This window comes from Montipora capricornis, chromosome 8 (assembly GCF_036669925.1).
Source record: "Montipora capricornis isolate CH-2021 chromosome 8, ASM3666992v2, whole genome shotgun sequence".
NCBI lineage: Eukaryota > Metazoa > Cnidaria > Anthozoa > Scleractinia > Acroporidae > Montipora > Montipora capricornis.
The window spans coordinates 23,518,900-23,538,726 of NC_090890.1; the positions used below are offsets into that span (position 1 = coordinate 23,518,900).

A 19,827-nucleotide genomic window follows, 5' to 3' on the forward strand; every position below is an offset into this window, starting at 1 on the left:
AGCCCTGGCCAAACTATCGAACAAAGTTGGATTGAAGGCTCCAACTTTGCTCGATCCAACATTGTTCGACAGTTTGGCCGCCCATGTTGGAAGATGTTCGTCCAACATTTTTTGCTCGATCAAATGTTGAATAGAGTTTGCTTTTGATCAAACATTACAACCAACAATTCTGTTTGACACAGCAATGTTGTAGTGTTTTGCCGCTCTTCCAACAAAGTTGTGTCCTGAATCGAGTCACGTTCGTATTGCTAGCCAATCACGAATCGCTATCTTATTTTCAAGCCAAGGCTTCTTGCATCATTTGCAACAGAGATGGCGGACAAGGAGCAAGGGGACGTCGTGGTTGTTGATGAACAGCCAGAAACTTTGATCAGCGAATAGGAAGCAAGGCCATGTCTGTGGGACACTTTTAGCCTACCTAATCATTATCGCTGTTTGGAGATGTCTGGTTCAATAGCGTTTAAAATTCCTGCAAATTGATCCGAGCTCATAATCATCATCCCCTAAGCGCGAATGAATCTTGCAAAGAATATACCCTTTTCTACACGTTCTCTTAATCATTCTTTGGTTTTTCCTTGTTTGAATACGTCCTTTCCGTCCTAAAACAATTTCCGTAGCATAACGCTTCGCCGCATTTTCAAATTTTGCGCCAACTTAAACTTGAATTCGTCAAGCAATGTTGGATAGTGTTTTGCCACTACGTCAACATTTACATCCAACAATGTTGCATGTGGGATCCAACTTTGTTCGATAGTTTGGCCAGGGCTTAAGATATTCACACCCCACACACTCCTTTGAAAAAGTTGGCAAACATTTTCAAAAATTTTGGCACGCTATAATTTCAAATGATGCGTTTATATCCGGCTAATGTTTGTCACCGCTGTTTGTACGTTATTTGTGATAAAACTGAGATGGCTAAACAGAAAAAGAGTATTTACGACATGTTGAACAATGTTGCACAGAGGTGTTGAACGGAATAGAGCTGGTCTCTATTTTCGTTCAACAACATTCAACATGGCGTGACACACTGTTCAACATTTGTTGAACAACAGCTGCAACATTTGTTGATCAAAAAATGTTGAAGCGTGTGTCATACCGGGTATTTTGCATCATTTTTGGAAAGCCCGAGCTTTGGTAGTCTCCAACAACGCCGTTATTCTGAGTGCTACGCAATCATTTCGCCCGGTTGTTTTCTCTCTCCACTTCTGACGTGCCCTGACGTAGAAGTCTATATTGTGGCAACTCGTTTATTGTCACCCTTTACAATGGTGTCCAGAACAATGCCGCCATTGAACCAATCACAAGTTCCTGATCTTCAATCAAATAAGAAATTGTTTGGGGTTGCAGGAGAATACATTAGTCTCGATCTTTCGGAAAATCTGTGGCGAGTGCAGGCAAGGCGGACCGGGACAAAACTCTAAGCTTATCCGAGCAACTTATGGCAAGCGATGAAATCAAACGACGCAATGAAACGGAGAGAAAGCGCCGCAACCGATTCAATGGTTTGATCGAGGAACTTGCGCTGTGTATTGCTGATCGGTGTCATACGAAGAAAAGCACGCAAAAATGTTCAATTTTGAGAATCACTATAGAATATTTTCGCGAGCAAGAACAACTTGCAAACGAGAGGACTGCGATGGAACCGTTTCGAAACGTAAAACCCGCTTTCATGACGGATGACGAGTTTTCCTTCGTGTTCCAGGAATCGTCTTCTACTTTCGTCTTTGCTGTGGACAGTAACAGTGACATTGTTTACGTTTCAGATAATGTACTCAATGCCGTTGGACTTTTGCCGAGCCAAGTTCTAAAGCAGAGTATTTTTTACTTTGTTGACTATCAACATCATTTTATTTTCGAGAAGTTATTGTTTGCTTTGAGGGACAGCTCCGGTAATTCTCAGCATGCACAACGCGTCAGTCCGTTCACATGTCACTTTCGCCGTGGCCCGTACGCGCAGGTAAATGGTTTCGAGTCTATCAGCTGTTGTGGAGTAATTCTTAAAAATTTACGACTCGACGAGGTTTCAAAATTGGAAGATTCGCATCGTATTCTTGTATTGGCAAAACCTTCGAATCGAGTGCCGTCAAACACCACCTTCATTCGCTCGGATGGTCCGGAAACAAAATTTACCGCAAGGCTAAGTATTGCAGGAAAATATGAATACCTGGACAAACGAGTTGCTTTCGTTCTTGGTTTTTTCCCTTCAGAATTAATCGGAAATTCGTTATACGAGTACTGCCATCACGAAGACCTTGAAAATTTGTCGGAATACCACGAAATTCTGCTCTTGACAGGAAAATTAACCACATGTTATTACCGACATCTTACAAAAGGACAGTCGTGGATCTGGCTTCGATCGCTTTACCATTTGAATTACAGTGACTGGAGTTCTCAACCTCAAGCGATAACTTGCCTCTCTTGGGTGGCACCCTACGAAGAAGTTTGCGCGAAACATCGCGAAATTTTAGCATCCGATCGGGAGAAATTCGCCCACATTCGAGCCTGCCATAGAAATGCAGGTGAAAGGTCAACTTCCTCTGCTTGCCCAATCGAGTTTTCAGTTAGGTCGTCGCCAGGTGTCGAAAATGAGAAAAAAGTGGAAACGGAGACGAAAGCGAGTGAGTTTAGTCCCGTTATTTCAGCAACCTCATTTGATTCGTGTCTTTGTTCGGAGGGCTGTCAAAACATCCCATCCACGCCACAGAGCCCATGCAGCGATATCAATAAACTGACAAGTAATGATATGATTGATTTACAAGAGTTCCTACAACGACTTCATTTTCCTGTAAATTTGTCAACTGCACAACAGAACGTTCACTCGTTTTTGACGAAAATGTACACGGAACTTTTAAGTACAATCAACAAACAAAATGAAGAACTCCAGGTTATTCAAAAGCAAATAAGAATTGAAGGAGAATTACGGGATCTACTCGAACAACTGGGGGAGGTAAAATCTAGAAAGGATATCAAAGAGGAATATTCCGTTACCGATAAAATTTTGAAGAAATTTGAAGAAATCCGTCGTGAATGCGCCGGGACATGTGCAGAGAAGACTGTGGCTGTCAGCTATGAGCTTTGCCTTAAGCGCCTTGAAGAAATTTGTGTTCAGAAGAGTTTCCGCGAGCAGCGAACCCTAGCCCGGCCTGAAGGTCAAACTAGCCAACAGCTCTCTGGTGCATTTGGGCAGCAACGCGGCTACATGTATTCTCCTCCGTTAGCAAATAATCAATTTCCTTCACAGACACAGCCAGATGTTCAGCAAGTTCAAATGGAAGAGCAACTTCTGATGGAACATTTACGCTTCACGCCGTATCATTTACCCCAGGAAAGAGACACTAATAATAATACCTTGACCCAGCAGGAGCAGGACATGCTAATGCCCTTTGAACAGGATCTTCTGCAACCAACTTTGTCTCAATTCTCAACCATGCCGGTTTTTGACTTTTCGTTGTCCACTATGACAAACGAAACCACGTTTTCTCATCAAGATACTTCTCAATATTAATCGTTCTTTCCTCTTGTCTCCTCCACAAGAAAACATATAAAATCATAGATAGTGTATGGGCTCTTGTTATCGGTCAACTTATGGGGCCATATTCCATTGGAGCGGAGCACCATGGGTAAGGAAATATGTTAACCTATCTGTGCGAGAAAACACCGGTCAACACTAATTTCCAACCCTCAAACTGACATTGGACATTTCGTAACAATTACACGACGCCATATCCCATGTTAATATATTGACAAGCTTACCGCTCTAAAAAGAATGAAAACAGGCAGAATTACAGCTTTAGTTCAACAAGAAATAGCGTTTCAAAGCTATGCCGCGCTGATCTACAGTATTTAGGTCTAAAAACCCCGTTGAAGACGGTTCACTTTCAATTGTCTTGCTGGGTACTACTATTTCAATACTTTAAAAAAATTCGATTTTCGGAAGGGTGTCTCGTTAGTCTAGTGGATATCGGAAACTGCAAGGTAAGGCCATCGATCCGCATTCAACTTATTGCCTCGCCTATTGTGAATCATCTCAGCTTGTTTAAAATCTTTGTTTCTTTGAAGTAGATTTGAAGTCTAAAGTAGACTGTACGTCGTGTAAGTTGAATAAAAAGGGAAGTGTCAGTTTGAGGGATGGAAAGAACTGATGACCGAAAACACCTTGGGATCGTATAACCGTCCACCCCTCCATGTATGCCAATGTGGCCAGTATCACGCGGGCTCAGGTTTAGAGCTCATCGAGGTCAGCTTTTTTTTAAAGTTGACCGCTGACCAGGTACTGGGTTTCGATTGGATCGTAGGCGCAAGGCAGGTTAACTTATTGTAAGAATAAAACCGGGAGTACCGCTTTTAGGCTTGGCTAAATCTATATATTACGGACCTTTTAATTTCAAGATGCGTCTTCTCGCGCGACTGTAAGATATAACAACTAAAAGGTATAACAATTAAATATCTTACTAACCTCCTTTTTGACCCAGCAGGAGCATGGCTTTCTCCTTGCCCTCTCACTGTTCAACTTCTATGTTTTTATGTTTCAAACTTATATGTTTTGCTTTTTCAGTTCAACTCTTGTGACCCGGGTACGAACACAGTACGGCCCTCGAATTCAGTTAGGAAGAAGTATCTTTCATAATCTACATTTTTTTTCTTTCTTTTTACCAATGTGTTACAAAGGCTGACGTTATATTAGCCTTACACACCACAAATACTTACTTTACAATACAAAACAATGTTAAAACTTTTCAACTGCCTGAAAAGTACTCTCTTTACCGTCAAAATTTTGCAGGCCTCCAATGATCCATGAAAAAACATTATTCCAAAAGAAACGAGTTTTGTTACAGTCCCAAAACAAATGGTGCGGGCTTCCTTTTTCGTTTTGACAGAAGGTCCACAACTCATTATCTCCAAGTCCTATTTTTTGAAGAAAGCTGTTGGTCGATGGTCGTCGATGTAAGAATTTAAAATCAAAAACAAAGTTTTGAGCTCTTGGTACATTTAGAGCCCAAAGTGTAGGCTACTTTCCAATTAATTTCTTGATCCAGTGTAGTTTGTGCCATTTTTCTTGGCTTGGGGTTGGTTGATCGCTTTTTGTAAAAGAAACTCGTAGTTTCATTCTCATCCACCATCTTGGAAAGAGGACTTGAACTGCGCCTGCGTGTCTTACTTCCCTTGCGTTTGCGTTGGACGTGTGAACTTCATTTGCATTGCTTCGTATGTGTGAACCAGGCTTAACTACTTATAGACAAATCTAGATGGTTTTGAGTTCTTTAGAAATTTCAAAACAAGTCCTCATCACCAATTTCCAATTCTTATGAGTGAGTTATACCACAAGGGCGGAGACACAAAGGCTTCCGACCAGATTTCAGAAGGTATCCAATACCTTAATCATGTCTTTCCTATTAAGCTTTCCCTGAAATATCGCTTTGCCTCTGTATGGTTAAAGTTCCAAGCAAAAAAAATCTCTACCAGCTGCTGCTGCTGTCAGTTTTTAGTGTAAAGGTAAATCTAATCCACGATAGTTTAAGAGATTTGGTAAAAGACATTTTAAATCCTCCTTCTGAATAGCCATTTATCATCACATTTCGGTTTATTTCATCTCTTTTTTCCTCCCACCGACGAAGCACCAGTTTCTTTAGAAACTATCCTGTTCATTCATTATCAAATTGAGATTACCTCCTCAATGGCCTGCGTAGCTGGAGGAGCACGAAAAATCTCGAACCGCGCGAGAAGACTGGACTGCGGGGGAAAGAAAGTTCGCCCCAGCCTTGTCGCGGCTTCACCGCTCGAGATCTCCCGCAGGCTACCTCCCTAACGGCTTATCGTCGACCGATAAAAAAACAGCGTGTCACATACTTTGTTCATCGCAAGGGAGGAACCAGCCTGTGAATGAACGCAAATATCCCCATTCCTCGTTGGAACAAAAAAAGGAAGTAAACACCTCCGGTGACAAAACTTAGTTTATTGTACCACTTTGCAAAGCGAATTTTACACCCTTTTGTATTAACCTTAAGCATTACATGGCTAGCTAACTCTTATAACTGTTACTTCTAGAGAAGCACAGTACAAATAGTATAAAAGTTGTACTAAAATTGCATTTAATAAATACTTTGAAACGTTTCGGGGTTACCTTTAGAATTCGTTAAGTCATCCTTCTTCATCAATTCGTCCGTACGGATTCAAAGAATAAAGCTGAATTGTGAAGAAATATTGACAAAATGAAACGGTGTCTTAAAAATTAGTCCTTCTGTTAGGAAATTTACCCGTCGTTTTCAAATTAATGTGAAACTGCCTTCAAGTTTTTTCAAAGAAAAATAATCAGAGTGAATCTCAGAACTTGTTTCAAGAGCCGACCGTTCAAACGAACCACAAGACAAGGTATAAACTGCATGACGAAAGCTGATTTGCAAAATAATGCAAATGGCTTTATGACCTAAAATAAGAATACTGGCTGTCGAAACAAAGGTTCTTTTGTTCTGTGGTTGGCAAAATGTATATAACAAAAGAATTGTTTATAAACAGTGAATATCGCTATAGGAAATCGTATGAACGCGAGTGCGTTTGTGACTTGTGGGCACCTGACTGATGTTCTGAAAGTTCACGAAATTGCACGAACCGTAGGCGAGCACAATTTCAGAACTTTCAAAACAGAGTGACCATAAATCACGAAATGCCCGAGCAACTTCATGCGATTTTCATTTATTTTTCTCAACAAAATTACTCCATCGCTGTGTTTCCATTTCATATTGCACTCTGTAGCCTATTTATGCTTTGGTCATTGACCAATGACAAAAGTCGATGCGATGCTATTTTCAGAGGCCAAAATTGAAAAAGAGTTTGACCAAGCTATACACAAACAGTATCACAACTAGACAAGATTTTCATTCCTTTTTTGAGGGGGGATGTGGGTTGGTGTTCATTCAATTTTCTACTAATTCTCCTTCAAAAGTAAACATGACATCATCTAACGTAAACTGAGGTTTACACCGCAACCACGCCCGGGGTTACCCTAAGCACGGTTGGCGCTAATGAACCAGCGTTAAGGACGGTGCTTACTATTGTTATTGCACATACGTTCTGCGCATCTTGAGATACTCGATTTCCTATGGGTGGTGCTTATTAAGACAGGGATATTCTTGCGCGGTTTAAAACTATGCGGCGAAAGCAGAACTTAGCAAGTGCTCTTGGAATCCAAAAACAAAATTGGGGATAACCACGCATTTTTCAGAGATGATTAAGATTCAGTTTGGAAAATAACTTCATACATAGCTTTGTACAAATATCGTTGATTAATTATCTTTCAAAAATGCGTGGTTACCCCCAATTTAAGATTTGCTTTTCCCGCATATTCAGTAAACCGCGCAAAAATACCTTTGAAATAGTAGTCACCATCCTTAAATACCATGGAAACCCATAGGTTTTGATACCTCTTAACCAACGGTTACGGCGCTAACAGAGTTTCGAGCAACCGGTCCCAGGTTGTCAATCAGAAATATTATTCTGCTACTCTGGATTATAGAATTATGAATGTCGCAAGAAAGTCTTTGCCTTTCAGCATTTTACATTCCTAATTCTTTCAACCGAACTATGTTTGATAATTTGTCGAGAAGCGATTGTAGTTTGATTGTTTACGCCGCCCCGATCTTTCATTGAAGTGCGATTTGATGGTCTCTTGCAAATACTAGCTAAAATGACTTTCAGAGGCGAAAATTTTATTTTGAGGTTGAAAGCTTTGGGTCGGAAAAAATATGTTACCAGTTTTCCACCTGAACGTCTTGGCAGCATCAGATTTTAAGAAATTTAAAACACACTGCTAGTTTTTCTTGCATTAATCAACAATTTCCGTCCAAGGGGAAGGTGTGCGTCCGTACTGGAAAATAAAACAAAAGCTTTGTCATGAATAAGATGGTATATTTTTCCTATGGTGACTCGGGAACACTCGGAAAAAACCCGAGTCCAACCTACGTCTTTCCGATTACTAGTTCGGTTGCTCTTCCTTGGCGATAGGCTCATCAAACGGCCCCCGAACACCCCGCCTTTAACTGAGTTGTTTTAAGCACTTACATCGCTGAAAGCATCTTTTTACGTGCTTCATTACGGCAACCTAACTACATACTTTGTTACCACTTCTAAAGGGGCATTTCCAGGATGAAAAAACTCTAAAATCTTTACTTTGCTTCGTTCCACTGTAAGGCATACAATGGAGTATGAATAGCATGAAAATAGACGTGATATCTGGAACTGTGACTTCTACACCAAGCGGTTTAGGCACGCAATTTCGGCCTATTTCCAGGCTCGTTATAGGAGCAATTTCTGATAAAATACTATCAGAAACCCTTCAGGGTTGAAACGTGTAACGGCCTCTTGCGTGCTGGGAAACAAGCCTCCGAATATTCAATTAAGCTAAGTACCATCTTTGGAACAACAAGAGCTAGGGGTTTCCAAATATGGTACTTAGCACTGAAACATTCAACCAATCAGTTCGCACTGAATATTCGGAAGCTGTGAACGCGCGTTACACGTTACAACCTTATGGTTTCTGATACTATTACATGTAAGTTGAAAAAAGAAAGCAAATTCTAAGCTGGAATAGGCCATTTCCGAGTTCATGTCTGCCTTCTCTTCAAAGCGAGTGGAAGTGCGAAGTTTTTGTGATGGTAATTAGTTCTACTTTACATATGAATGAAAATTAATTTTCATGACAAAAACTTCGCACTTAGACTCGCCTTGAAGAGAAGGCAGACATGAACTCGGGAATTGCCTATTAACCCTTTAAGCCCCGAGGGGTTCCCCATTGACGAGTAAAATCGTCTGGCGTTAGACAGAGTAAAATCTATAAGTGCCATTTGGCACAATCGGGGCTGAAAGGGTTAATAATGTAATCAAGAATCGACACTAGTGCAATAGACGAGTTCACGCTCTTGAGTGCATCATGGGTAATCACGGCAAGATGGAAAGAAATTCAAAGGTTGCAAGGAAGTTCAAAACAATAAAAAGTATCCATCATACGCAATTTTGGGTTTTTTATTTTCCAAAACAGAGGATTTGAGCTCAAAGGTACGGCAGAATGAATTTGAAGAGAGTGGCTACTGTAGAAATTATTTTATTAAAAAGAGTTCCTCCCATACATTTCCTTTAATTCCAAAGGCACAAAATTCCAGAGAATGTATGGAGGCAAAAAAAGCAATACTTAGGAATTCCAAAGAACGGATACCAATTCTAGTTCATCTGAGTTGTGAACATGAACTTATTTGTTTGGTTTATAAAGGCGAAAGTCTATAAAAAAGAGTCATGTAAAGTATATTTTGCTTTGAATTTCCATACAAACCTTTAATTTTCCTGCCCATGATGCAATCAAGAGCGTGAACTCGTCTATAGTTGCCTTGGAAGTTCAAGTTTAAAATCAGGAGCCTGATAAGGAATACCATAAACGTATAACTGTTTAACATAAATATATTGGCCGAAAGTGTCTCTAAAGCCGTGAAGCATTTGAAAATTAATACTTACTCGAAATCTAGTCCCGCTCACGGTTTGAAAAAGAACTTAGATGGGGATAAAACTGACCTGAATTGCAGTGAGTTCATCATAAAATCGCTTCGAGACCTCAAAATTCTCCATAGTGGGAATCATTATGTTCTAAATAAAGAAAACAATTTTTTTATTATGAGTGGCTAATAAATGATAAACACAATATGGCCGAAGGAGGGATTTTAAAAAGGCCAAGCAACCATTGCGTCACTTCCTGCAGAGCGTACATTCAACACAATCTCATCATCCTTACACGTCGTTCACAATGTCGAGCCCAAAAACCTAGTGGGGCACTATGCAAGAACCTAGTTAAGCTCATCATGAAGTCTTGTATCTAATGAGCATCAGACCGGTGATAAAGAGCTTGTATCGATTCCCTGCCTAGAACTATGCAATGTTCTCCAGTTGTTCCATTACCAGTTGCCAAGCAACCGCTACATCAAATATGTTCATATCTGTCTTTGATCACAGAGGCGTGCAAATCGATTCCTGCCTGGAACTGCAATGTTTTTTCAGATGTTCCCTTTCTAGTTGCCATGCAACCATTACATGGAATAGTGCTAACCAAGAGACCAATGCTGACGCAGGGACTGCAAGTGTACCTTGCCAATCGGAAATGCTAACTTCCACAGCTATTAAACTTTCTTAAGGTTTGTTGATTGCTGAATACTAAATACCGGTATAACCGTAAATCTTCGAGAGACCCATTGTGCTATATCCTGATGACTGGGGTCATCAAATTAAGTTGAATTTTTTAAAAGAATGGTAACAGTCATACCTGACCCTCATAAAGAATTCTGTTGACTGGACTCACTACACAGGCTGTACCCGCTCCAAACAGTTCCTTTATCTGCAGGAAGGATAAGATAATACAGTATAATATAGTATAAGATAATACAGTATATTTACAAATAAATTCACATTGCTGTGCACCTGTTGGTGTTACAATATGTTGCATCACATCATAAGTAATTGTTATATACCTAGCCTCTCACACAACAAAACGAGCGCTGTGATTGGTTAGTTCTTGGTCACATGCCCCTGATCGGGATACAATTCCACAGTTGTTGCCCGCTCCGGATGTTTTGCTGCGATTGTTGAGGGAAAAGTCTAAATATACAACAAAGCACTTAATGTCTGGTTTCCTCGGGAAACATCAGGACTTAGGACTCTCGGGAAAACAAAACTACCGTAAAGACTGTTTCCCTAGGGACCACACATTAAGTGTATATTGAACAAGATGCCCTTAAGTAGAAGCACGCCGATTTCAATAAGCATCACGAAGTGTCCCTTTGCTCTTTTCCCCAAATTCAACATCACTTGTGTCTCAGAATACTTAACAATACTCTTTGAAAGAGCTCAAGAAACTGTTCGATACAGAGTTGAAAATGCAAGCCTGTCCAGTACCCTGTTTTCCTCAGCTGCACGAATGACATCTTTCATGGTAAAGTCCTTTTCTGATACTTTGAATTCTCCCTGCAAATGAAACATATACGAAACTACCGTGGAAAAAAACCTGGAAAATATATAAACAAACTTGACAACATCTCATCAAAATCCACACTATATTAATTAAACGTAGTATCATTTAGCACATGTATGTGCCCATTTTCATTATCATTATCATCAAAATAAATGTTGATTTGCTCCCTTACCCAGTTTTTTGCCAACTCAAGCAATGACTTTCTTGTAATTCCTGGGAGGATTAAGCCATTGAGTGGTGGTGTCATTAGCTCCTTTTCTAAGAATCAGTAAACAAATAAAAAATAACAACAAAAAGGATGGATTCCCCGAACTCACAGTCAGCCCTTGAGTCCATAAAGAGGTGGCGGTGGATAAGGCTTGCATGGTGGTATTATGACATAGAAGCACTTCTTACATGCATGTCTTGGAAGGGTTTAAGGTCATTTAGTTAATTGTCCCCCAAGGCTTCACTTTTAAACTTCATTCATTGTTAGGTTAGCCAACTGTGGATCATTGACCACAAAACAGAACAATATCGGGCCCAGGGCTGTCCCGTCAGGGACTTCTTGTTGACATTCACAAAACCTCCTGTTATTCCATTGACTACATCTCTCTGTTTCCTGTAATTTAGTTTGTTAGAGAAGATTTCAAGAGAAAAAGCATCAAATGTCTTACTGAACTTGAATAACTACACTCACACAAGTCCTTATCAATCCATTTCAACCAGTTATTATCCTAGCTGGGACCACAAGAGCAATGTTGGTATTGGAATTTTCTTTACAAGCTAAATGCTCTGCTGTTATGAATGACCTAAGGACTTCATATATCTCAGATTTGAGTATTACCTTTTTCAAAGAGTCTAGTTATGATATTCGTAAAAAAAAAACCACTACTACATGATTTGATGCAATATGGTAACACCAATATCCTTTGTCATTCATGGTTCTCTTCTTTCAAAATTTATTTTACATTTTATTTTATTATTTGCTCCCAATCCACTAAATAACTTAAGAGCTCTGTAACTTAAGTACAACTGGATGTTGGAGAGCGGCTTGACTGAAGCCAAACATCAAAGGAAACAGGATTGGCCTAGGAGGGATGTCAAAGCTTTTGTTGCATTACATGTACATTGTGACACTAACCTCCTTTGTCATTAATCCACAACATAAATATGTTCATGGTTCCCACCTCAGTAACCTATAACAAACAGATGAATCACTATTTTTATGATGGCATCAATTTTACTACAACAGTACTACCACAAGGATTTGCGAATTTAGTTTGTTCTTCCTTACAAAATGTTGCAATGTTGATACAATTTGAAACAGAACAGGCAAGATTCAAGCGTAAAACCAGTCAGATGCTCTACTTGTAAAGCTACAAGAATCCCTGAAGTCAGCCCACAGACCAGTGGGAAACTCTGTCTATGTTCCTGAGACTTTGTCTAAGAAGAAACTAGATAAGCCACTTGGCACCATAGGAGTTCCTGAAGTTCAATTGGTAGAGCATCTGACTTGTCAGGCAGAGATTACCGGTACAGGTTTAAATACTGCAAGTGCCCTTTAACCACTGCCTTTTCACTCAGTGACAGCCTGCTAAAGAAAGAATCTTCAATGGGACATAGTTTTTCAATGAGCGATTAAATGACATTTTTGCTCATTTGAAGATTTTGGTCATCTTTTTAATTAATTAACCCACCTAATGCACCCCCTTTCCTTTTAATTTCCATTCTCTGTACTTTATTGTTGTTGCAATCACATTTGTGTTCCTTCTTCTTTATGATGATAATAATAATAATAATAATCAACTTTGTTTATAGAGGGTAACATACAACAGTAATCACTGAAAAACCAGTGGCCCTCAAAGTGGCCCTTAACAGTGGCCCTTGTATTTTTCTTACATTTTTACCTGTTTACTTTTATTTGTGATAATTTTTGTGCAACTGATAATTTTATTCATTTATTTTTTCCCCGGTTATTACTTGTGTACTTGTGTTTGCAACAATTTGACTTTAATTGCATTTGTCATTTGTAATAAATGGAAGATAACATAATATTATTGTCTGTAAATTAGTAGGTTATTTATTTTTGCTCCCACCCAACTCAATTAGCTATGCAATTTTTGGTTTGGACTTGTATTATTTAATCCTAATGTGAAGTGTTGTAATCAATAATTATTGTTGTTGTTGTCTGGCATTTCTGGCGTTAGCCAGATCAAAATCTATAAGTCTCACTTTCACTTAAGGGGACCAAGATGTTGTTAATCCATTAACATCTAAAGTGCCCCCAATCAGCAAGCAAAATCATCTGGCAAACCACAGTAAGTCTCACAAAACTAGTCCCTAACCTGCCGATCTTCTCCAAAGAGCCAAAGCACCTGCTGAAGGCCTTGCATTTCAGCATGCTGCTGGGCAAGAATGGTTGGCCCATAATTACTGTTGAAATAAATAAGTGACAAGGATCAAGCTATCAACCTCTCTTCCAAGACGAATAACATTTTGTTTGAACAGCAACATCTCTAGTAGCCTGTGAACGCAGACGTATTTCCGGCGGTCATTTCTCTCCCGTAAATACGTCTGCGTTCGCAGGCTACACCTCTAGTAAAAATTTGCACATTTTGGCTGTTAGTTATTCATACAATGTTTGGTAAGGTTATAGTTAGGGTTAGCACCCTACAAGGCAATTTTATAAATCACAGAGTAAAAAATTCAGAGGAAATTTTGAGATATACCCTCCCATCTTGAAGTCTCCACAGCCGCCAGGCCAAGCTCTGACAAACGATGGATCAGCTAGGAGAGCAACTGGGCTAAGTGTACCAGTCTTGAAGTATGGTCCCACAGGTGACAAAATCACATATAAGAGGGCAGATGTGGCTCTAGTTACTCCAAGGGCAGGCTGATGTATAAAAAAACAAAAAGTAATTTTTGTCCTCCAGTACTCTCACTTACTGTCAAACAGATATTCAAAACTCACTGTTGTTCCTATCAGTGTTGGTCTGATGTAAAGTGAACACTTATTGGAGTACGGAACCCATTCTTTTTCAATACTAATGAGGTGCTTCAGACACTTCAGAAATTCCTCTCCATCAAAACCCTGCAATCATGAAAAAGAAAGGACAAAGAAATCAACAGTAAGTTGTAAAGAGAGGCCCTCAAAGGGGACTTCAGCGTCCACTTGTCACATCTGTGCCAACACTTCAGAACCTTTAACTAACACAAACAAATGAACATTTGTGCTCGTGGTTTTCTTACTTTTCTCGAATTATGCTACATGCAAAAAAATTCTCAGTAACCCATTGACTCCTGAACTTCCCCCATTGACAAGCAAAATCGACATCTGGCACTAGACAGAGTAAAATCTATTAACTTTCACACCTTTCGGTCAATGGGTTAATCATCTTCGAAAAATGCATGGTTACACCCAATTTTCTTTTTGGATTTCAATAACACTTGTTCAGATCTGCATTTCCCGCATATTCAGTAAACCACGCAAAAATACCTTTGAATTAGTAGCTAGGCACCATCCTAAGTCCCGTTTCTAGGAGTCAATGGGTTAAGGGATAACTAACATAGGAAAAAAGAGACAAGTTAACAGAAACAATGACCATTAAGTACTGTAAGCACAATTCTATCCAGAAGACAGGTTAATCAACAATATTTGTAAACAGCTTTAAGCAATGTATGGCATTCTTTTCCAAATTAAAGCTTAATTATCTCTGAAAAATGCATGGTTACCCCCAATTTTCTTTTCATTTCCATCACATACATTATCATACATACATACACACATACATACATGATGTAAGCATAAGCTAAGCAACATGTATGCACTGTTGCTTTTAAGTCTTCTGCCTTGCAAAAGGCCTCCCCAAGAGCCTACTAGGTGCTTTTGGGGAAAACCATTAAAAATATAAAGTTATCCAAAATAATAATAATAATAATAATAATAACAATAACAATAACAATAACAATAATGATGATAATAATAATAATGATAATAATAATAGTAATAATAATAATAATAATAATAATAATAATAATAATAATGATAATAATAAAGGGTAAACACAGGCAATGCATGGATTCATTATTCGTTTGGCTATTGATACTGACTGATATTCTTTTTAGCTGATTACAGACTACTGTCATTTTGACATTGGCACTCACTAATAAATGATAAATAATGAAAACCTACTTACAGGTAAACAAGCTCTGTCAGCTGATCTGTTCAATCTTCGCATGTTTTCAATGGGACGAAATAGTCTAATTTTGTTGTCATCACCACGGTAAGCCTTCATACCTTCAAAACACTGTCATTAAAAAGACAATCACCCAAAATTAGAATAACTTTAAACTGCCCTTTCTATCCTTCTGGACCAGGAATATAATTTCATAACAACAAAATGTAAAAAAAGATTATGTTGTATTTGCTTTTGGGATAAGCAAGTGGGAAATACAAGAACGCTGAGCTATAAGCCAAATGGAAGCATGCCCATTGGTCTTATTATACGTGACAGGATCTGCATGAATATGCATACCACACTCATCACAGTGCTATAAATGTGCTTTTGACTTATATTAGCAGATTTAATTCCCAACTGAAAGTAATAATACATAAGTCAATCAACTAATACCTTCAAAATTTAATGTATCACCAACAGTGAGGCAAAAATTATATCAGCTAGTACTTTTTGTTGTAGCCAAGTCAACGATAAATTTAGAAGGTTTTCTCCAGTCTTCTATGCACACACATGCATGCAATGTGAAATGCCTTGAATTACAAACATGGCATCTTTGATTAAAGAATGATTGCTGTGTCTAAATTGGGTGTGGTTTGTTTTGTAGACAAATTAAAAGAGTTAACATTGAATCAGATCATGCAGTAGATTTGAGATAACTTACCTCTAATCCATAATGCAAAACTGAGCATGATGGAGCTAGGGAAAGGTTCTGGTACGGAGTAATCTTTGGATCACTCCAACCGCTGTTAACATTCCATTCGACGACGAGCATGTGATCTGTGAATTCTGCACCAAAGACTAATGAATTGACATCTGGTTTGGGTTTTGGAATCTTTATTGGTTCCACAACAAGCTTTTCATACTGTAAGATAATGCAAATAAAAGTTAACTTAGAACTAGACTAAGTGTACTATATGAAGGTGTAGAGCAATATGGTCCTCCCTGTATGTCATCTTTTTTAAATGTTCCCACACACACTGTCATAGTATCCGCACGGTATCCCAGGGCTGCGGAAGTCTGGATGCAAACTACATACATGTAGTCAAGCATCGCAGCCATACTACCTTCTACTCCCGAATACATATCATTTCATGGTGTCAGAAGTGGGATATTTTTGAAAAAACAAGCAAGAAGTATACATGGAACTCTTCAAGACTAGTAAAAATTACAGGATCTTTCACATCAGTTCATCAGAGATTTTCATTTGACATTCGTCAAATGGTGAAAGACTCGAATTATGCAACAAATATCAACAAGCACAACCAAAGCTGCCAGCAATGCAACCCGATCTTCCAACAAGACCATGGGAGAAGCTCGGATCAGACATCTTTCAGTTCAATGGTTCAAATTACCTGATAATCGTTGATGATTACTCAAGGTTCCCTATCATCAGACCCCTGAACAATACCTCAGCATCAACCATTTCCAACCACTTTACCAATTTATTTGGTGAGTATGGCCTGCCCTCTGCACTAACTGCTGATTTTGGGAGCCAATAATTTGTCAGCGAGATGTTCAAGAAGAAATGCGGAGAGAGTGGCATCACCTTAACGTTTTATAATAGTTCGCCATATCACCACCAAGCTAACGGTTTAGCTGAACGGTGCGTTGGTACTACAAAATCCCTTTGGAAGAAGGCAGCTGAGAATAACCAGTGCCCCAAAACAGCCCTGTGGATGAACAGGATACCTCCTCTGGATGACCACCTTCCTTCACCCTATGAGCTCTTGTATGGGCAAAAGCCCAGATAACGACTACCGAGTAGTGACCTCACCCTCCAATCAAGGCACCCAGCCAACGACGCTCATCACGAAGCCAACCTCCAGAAGCAAACCAAGCAAGCAGAATTTTACGATAAGAGAGCCAGCTCAACAAGCGTGCCCTTTAATAACAGCTCTGAACCAGTGTACGTATGGAACTCTAGAAAGCACATCTGGAAACAGGGCAGGATTTTCAACCGCAAAAACCCAGACAGAGAGCCAAGGACATATATTGTTGAAATGAATGGCAAACTGTACCAAAGAACAAGAGAGCACCTTCGACCAAAGGGTACTAGCGAGGGGCCACAAGTGCCCAGAACGGAAGACAAGTCAGTACCTACTTTTCCGCAAACCATCTCAGAAACAGTATTTGGTCAAGAGTCATTCATCAAACAACCAACCACATTACTGACTAGGGTGGATAGCAACCCTGTGACACCTACAACTACAATGGTGGTCCCCAATCCAGTCACCCCTATGTTGGGGTGGAAATGCAAGAGAAAATGCAAAATGTAACTTAGACTCTGATTTGTGAAATCACCAATAATAATAATAATAATAATAATAATAATACAGGATAACCCCTTTAGTGTAATAAGCACTGGTATCAAAGGGAGTCCTGTTATTTAAAGTAATCCCTTAGTATTGCATTGCGCATCCCCACTGCGCACGATTTTCGCGTCATTAGCGCGCGCACATGAGCATGTGCGCATACAAAACGCAAGAGATTTCCCTCAAACTAAGCCAGATAGCGAAATAAATGCTCCTTTTCTCTAAATCGAGCATGGTGACCCCCAATTTTTTTTTCAGGTATTTGCTAAGAACAATCTAATAAAGAACATATTTGAATAAGAAAAAAAGTTTGTTTGAAGAACATGAATTTTTTTGGAAAACAGTTCCATACTGGGTGTATTTTACCCAAGGCGAAGACTTCAAGCTAAGCATGGAACTGTCCCAAACAGTGTACTATTCCCACAACCAGGCAATAAAAAATGGCGTAAATGAAGCAATACTGCTTATGTGAATAAAAGAAGCTTTATTTTCAAAATAAAATTTTGTATCTTTCAAGTAACCAAGACTTAATTCTGTATGAAGGTGATTCGAATTTTTAACGCACTTAGGCTTGGGTGTATGTACTGTTCTACAAAACAAAAGCACAAATGCATAACTAATTTAGGTAACTCACACATAATAAAGTAGGGACCTATATGCAAATCATACGAGAAAGGAAGAAACAAGATTCTGCTTCAAGGTTTAAGGTTAATCTAGGACTAATGGATCCACAAATAGAGATCTTATACTTACCTTAATCTCAGAATCTGCAGACAGGCACCGGATCTAATTACACAGAAAATATCACTTGTAACAAATAAACAGTTGTTTTGTTTTTTCTTTGGGGGGGGGGGCAGGGAGTAGCACTTTGAGTCACGCTAAGAATTGTTTACCATATTACTGGTATTCCAAGAATAAAATAGGAGTGTGTAAGAGCGGGGGGTCACCACAGAAAATCGTGTCCTTTGCCAAATTTCAAAAACATTAAAATCGTTAATTAATTAAAATTCAGCATGCAAAGGAAGCAAGCTATTGGGGAAAACAGACTTTTTTGTTGCCAGTTAAGTAGCGTTGACAACTGCAATAATCTACAAATCTTCAAATAATTTTTTTTCGAGAGTTCAATTCCTAGTAAAATAATAAAACTGTACACGTACAACAGAATGCCCAATGTTTAGTTCTTCTACCATTAATATAGGTGGTTTTTACGTAACGTTATCGGTACCATGTTGGTGCACGAAAACAAAAGATCTATCATTAACTCCTTTTGCTCGTCCACCAGCAATTGCATATTGCGGCATTGTCATCTGTGTCTCTTAGAGATTGGTTGCAAATCACCTGTTACCGGCAACAGTTTCATTCGTCACAAAACCTTTGAATTGGAGAACAAATTAACGAAATTTTACGCCCTACAGCAATTAGCTACCGCCGCCCCTAAAACTAAATCTTCACAAAACGAGAATCAATCGATCTGAACATAAGCATAAGTTCTTCACAATTGACTGCGCAACTTTCGATATCCATTAAGCTTGTCATATATATTTTAAGGTAACATTACAGTCTGTTTAAGCGCGAAAAAAGTCAAAGTACGACACATACCAAAAGTTTAGAGGATATGCGTTGCACTCCTATCCTTTTAGGAGGACAAACACGAAAAGAAGTGGAACATCCGGTAAGTAATTTTGTCAATCGCAACGCCATGTTGGATAAAAGTTAAAACGCGGGCTCTTCTCGAATTATTTAATGCAATTACTACATTCGACTTCTGATTGGCTATTTAGTGGGCGGAGGGGAGGCGGGGCTGTTCTTACGTACATTCACATGAGGTCAAGAGCAAAGAGACATTATCTTCTTTTGTTTATCAATAAATATCAGTTCCCATTGTTGGCTCTTCAATGACAATGTTCCAGCCCGTTACTTTACACGTGCTACACCCGTGAGAGGGTCGAAGGTACGAGGACTATGGGAAAACTCGCTTCGAGTGACGTCACGGCCGCCATGTTGAAGGAATGAAACAAAGAAACAGATGTCATGTTGAAGTTTTGCAACAAACTGGTCACATGACTGATATATATTCCAGAAATGGAAAGATCGTGTTCGTCTTACTGTGTAGCCAGAATACAAAGTTTCAGAGAACTACTACAAAAACCACCGATCTGTGGAATGGGTGGGAATTTACTTGGCTCTGCCCCGCCCACTTTCGCTTGTAAATAGTTTAAATTCTTAAGAGGTATTGGCCGTTTTTATGCTAGAGACGTTAAAGTCGTCAAGACGCATTTGACGTCTGAGACGT

At 39.2% G+C, this 19,827-nt stretch overlaps 2 protein-coding genes across 2 annotated transcripts; one reads left to right on the forward strand and one right to left on the reverse strand.

Annotated features, from left to right (window-relative positions):
* Nucleotides 1-1,438: 1,438 nt before the first annotated feature.
* On the forward strand, nucleotides 1,439-3,505 carry LOC138013857 (circadian locomoter output cycles protein kaput-like). Its single transcript, XM_068860902.1, has one exon. It carries the CDS (start codon nucleotides 1,439-1,441, stop codon nucleotides 3,503-3,505), a length of 2,067 nt encoding a protein of 688 aa, XP_068717003.1.
* Nucleotides 3,506-5,936: 2,431 nt separating this feature from the next.
* On the reverse strand, nucleotides 5,937-19,258 carry LOC138059609 (branched-chain-amino-acid aminotransferase-like). Its single transcript, XM_068905234.1, has 13 exons — nucleotides 19,134-19,258; nucleotides 18,288-18,320; nucleotides 15,884-16,084; nucleotides 15,181-15,291; nucleotides 13,956-14,075; nucleotides 13,714-13,877; nucleotides 13,330-13,417; nucleotides 12,126-12,180; nucleotides 11,175-11,260; nucleotides 10,927-10,995; nucleotides 10,298-10,369; nucleotides 9,556-9,627; nucleotides 5,937-7,861 (listed from the first exon to the last, which is right to left on the reverse strand). Exons 1-13 carry the CDS (start codon nucleotides 19,233-19,235, stop codon nucleotides 7,820-7,822), a joined length of 1,215 nt encoding a protein of 404 aa, XP_068761335.1. The 5' UTR covers nucleotides 19,236-19,258; the 3' UTR covers nucleotides 5,937-7,819.
* Between the last annotated feature and the right edge of the window lie 569 nt (nucleotides 19,259-19,827).

What these genes read in the sequence shown, in the direction of transcription:
- LOC138013857 (XM_068860902.1), top strand. Translation starts at nt 1,439, where the DNA reads ATGGCAAGCGATGAAATCAAACGACGCAATGAAACGGAGAGAAAGCGC.
- LOC138059609 (XM_068905234.1), bottom strand. Translation starts at nt 19,235, where the DNA reads ATGGCGTTGCGATTGACAAAATTACTTACCGGATGTTCCACTTCTTTT. An exon ending in TTTTGCATTATGGATTAGAG is followed by an intron (nt 15,292 to 15,883) that starts GTAAGTTATCTC and finishes TTTTAATGACAG; the next exon opens with TGTTTTGAAGGTATGAAGGC. An exon ending in GGAGACTTCAAGATGGGAGG is followed by an intron (nt 13,418 to 13,713) that starts GTATATCTCAAA and finishes TTATTTCAACAG; the next exon opens with TAATTATGGGCCAACCATTC.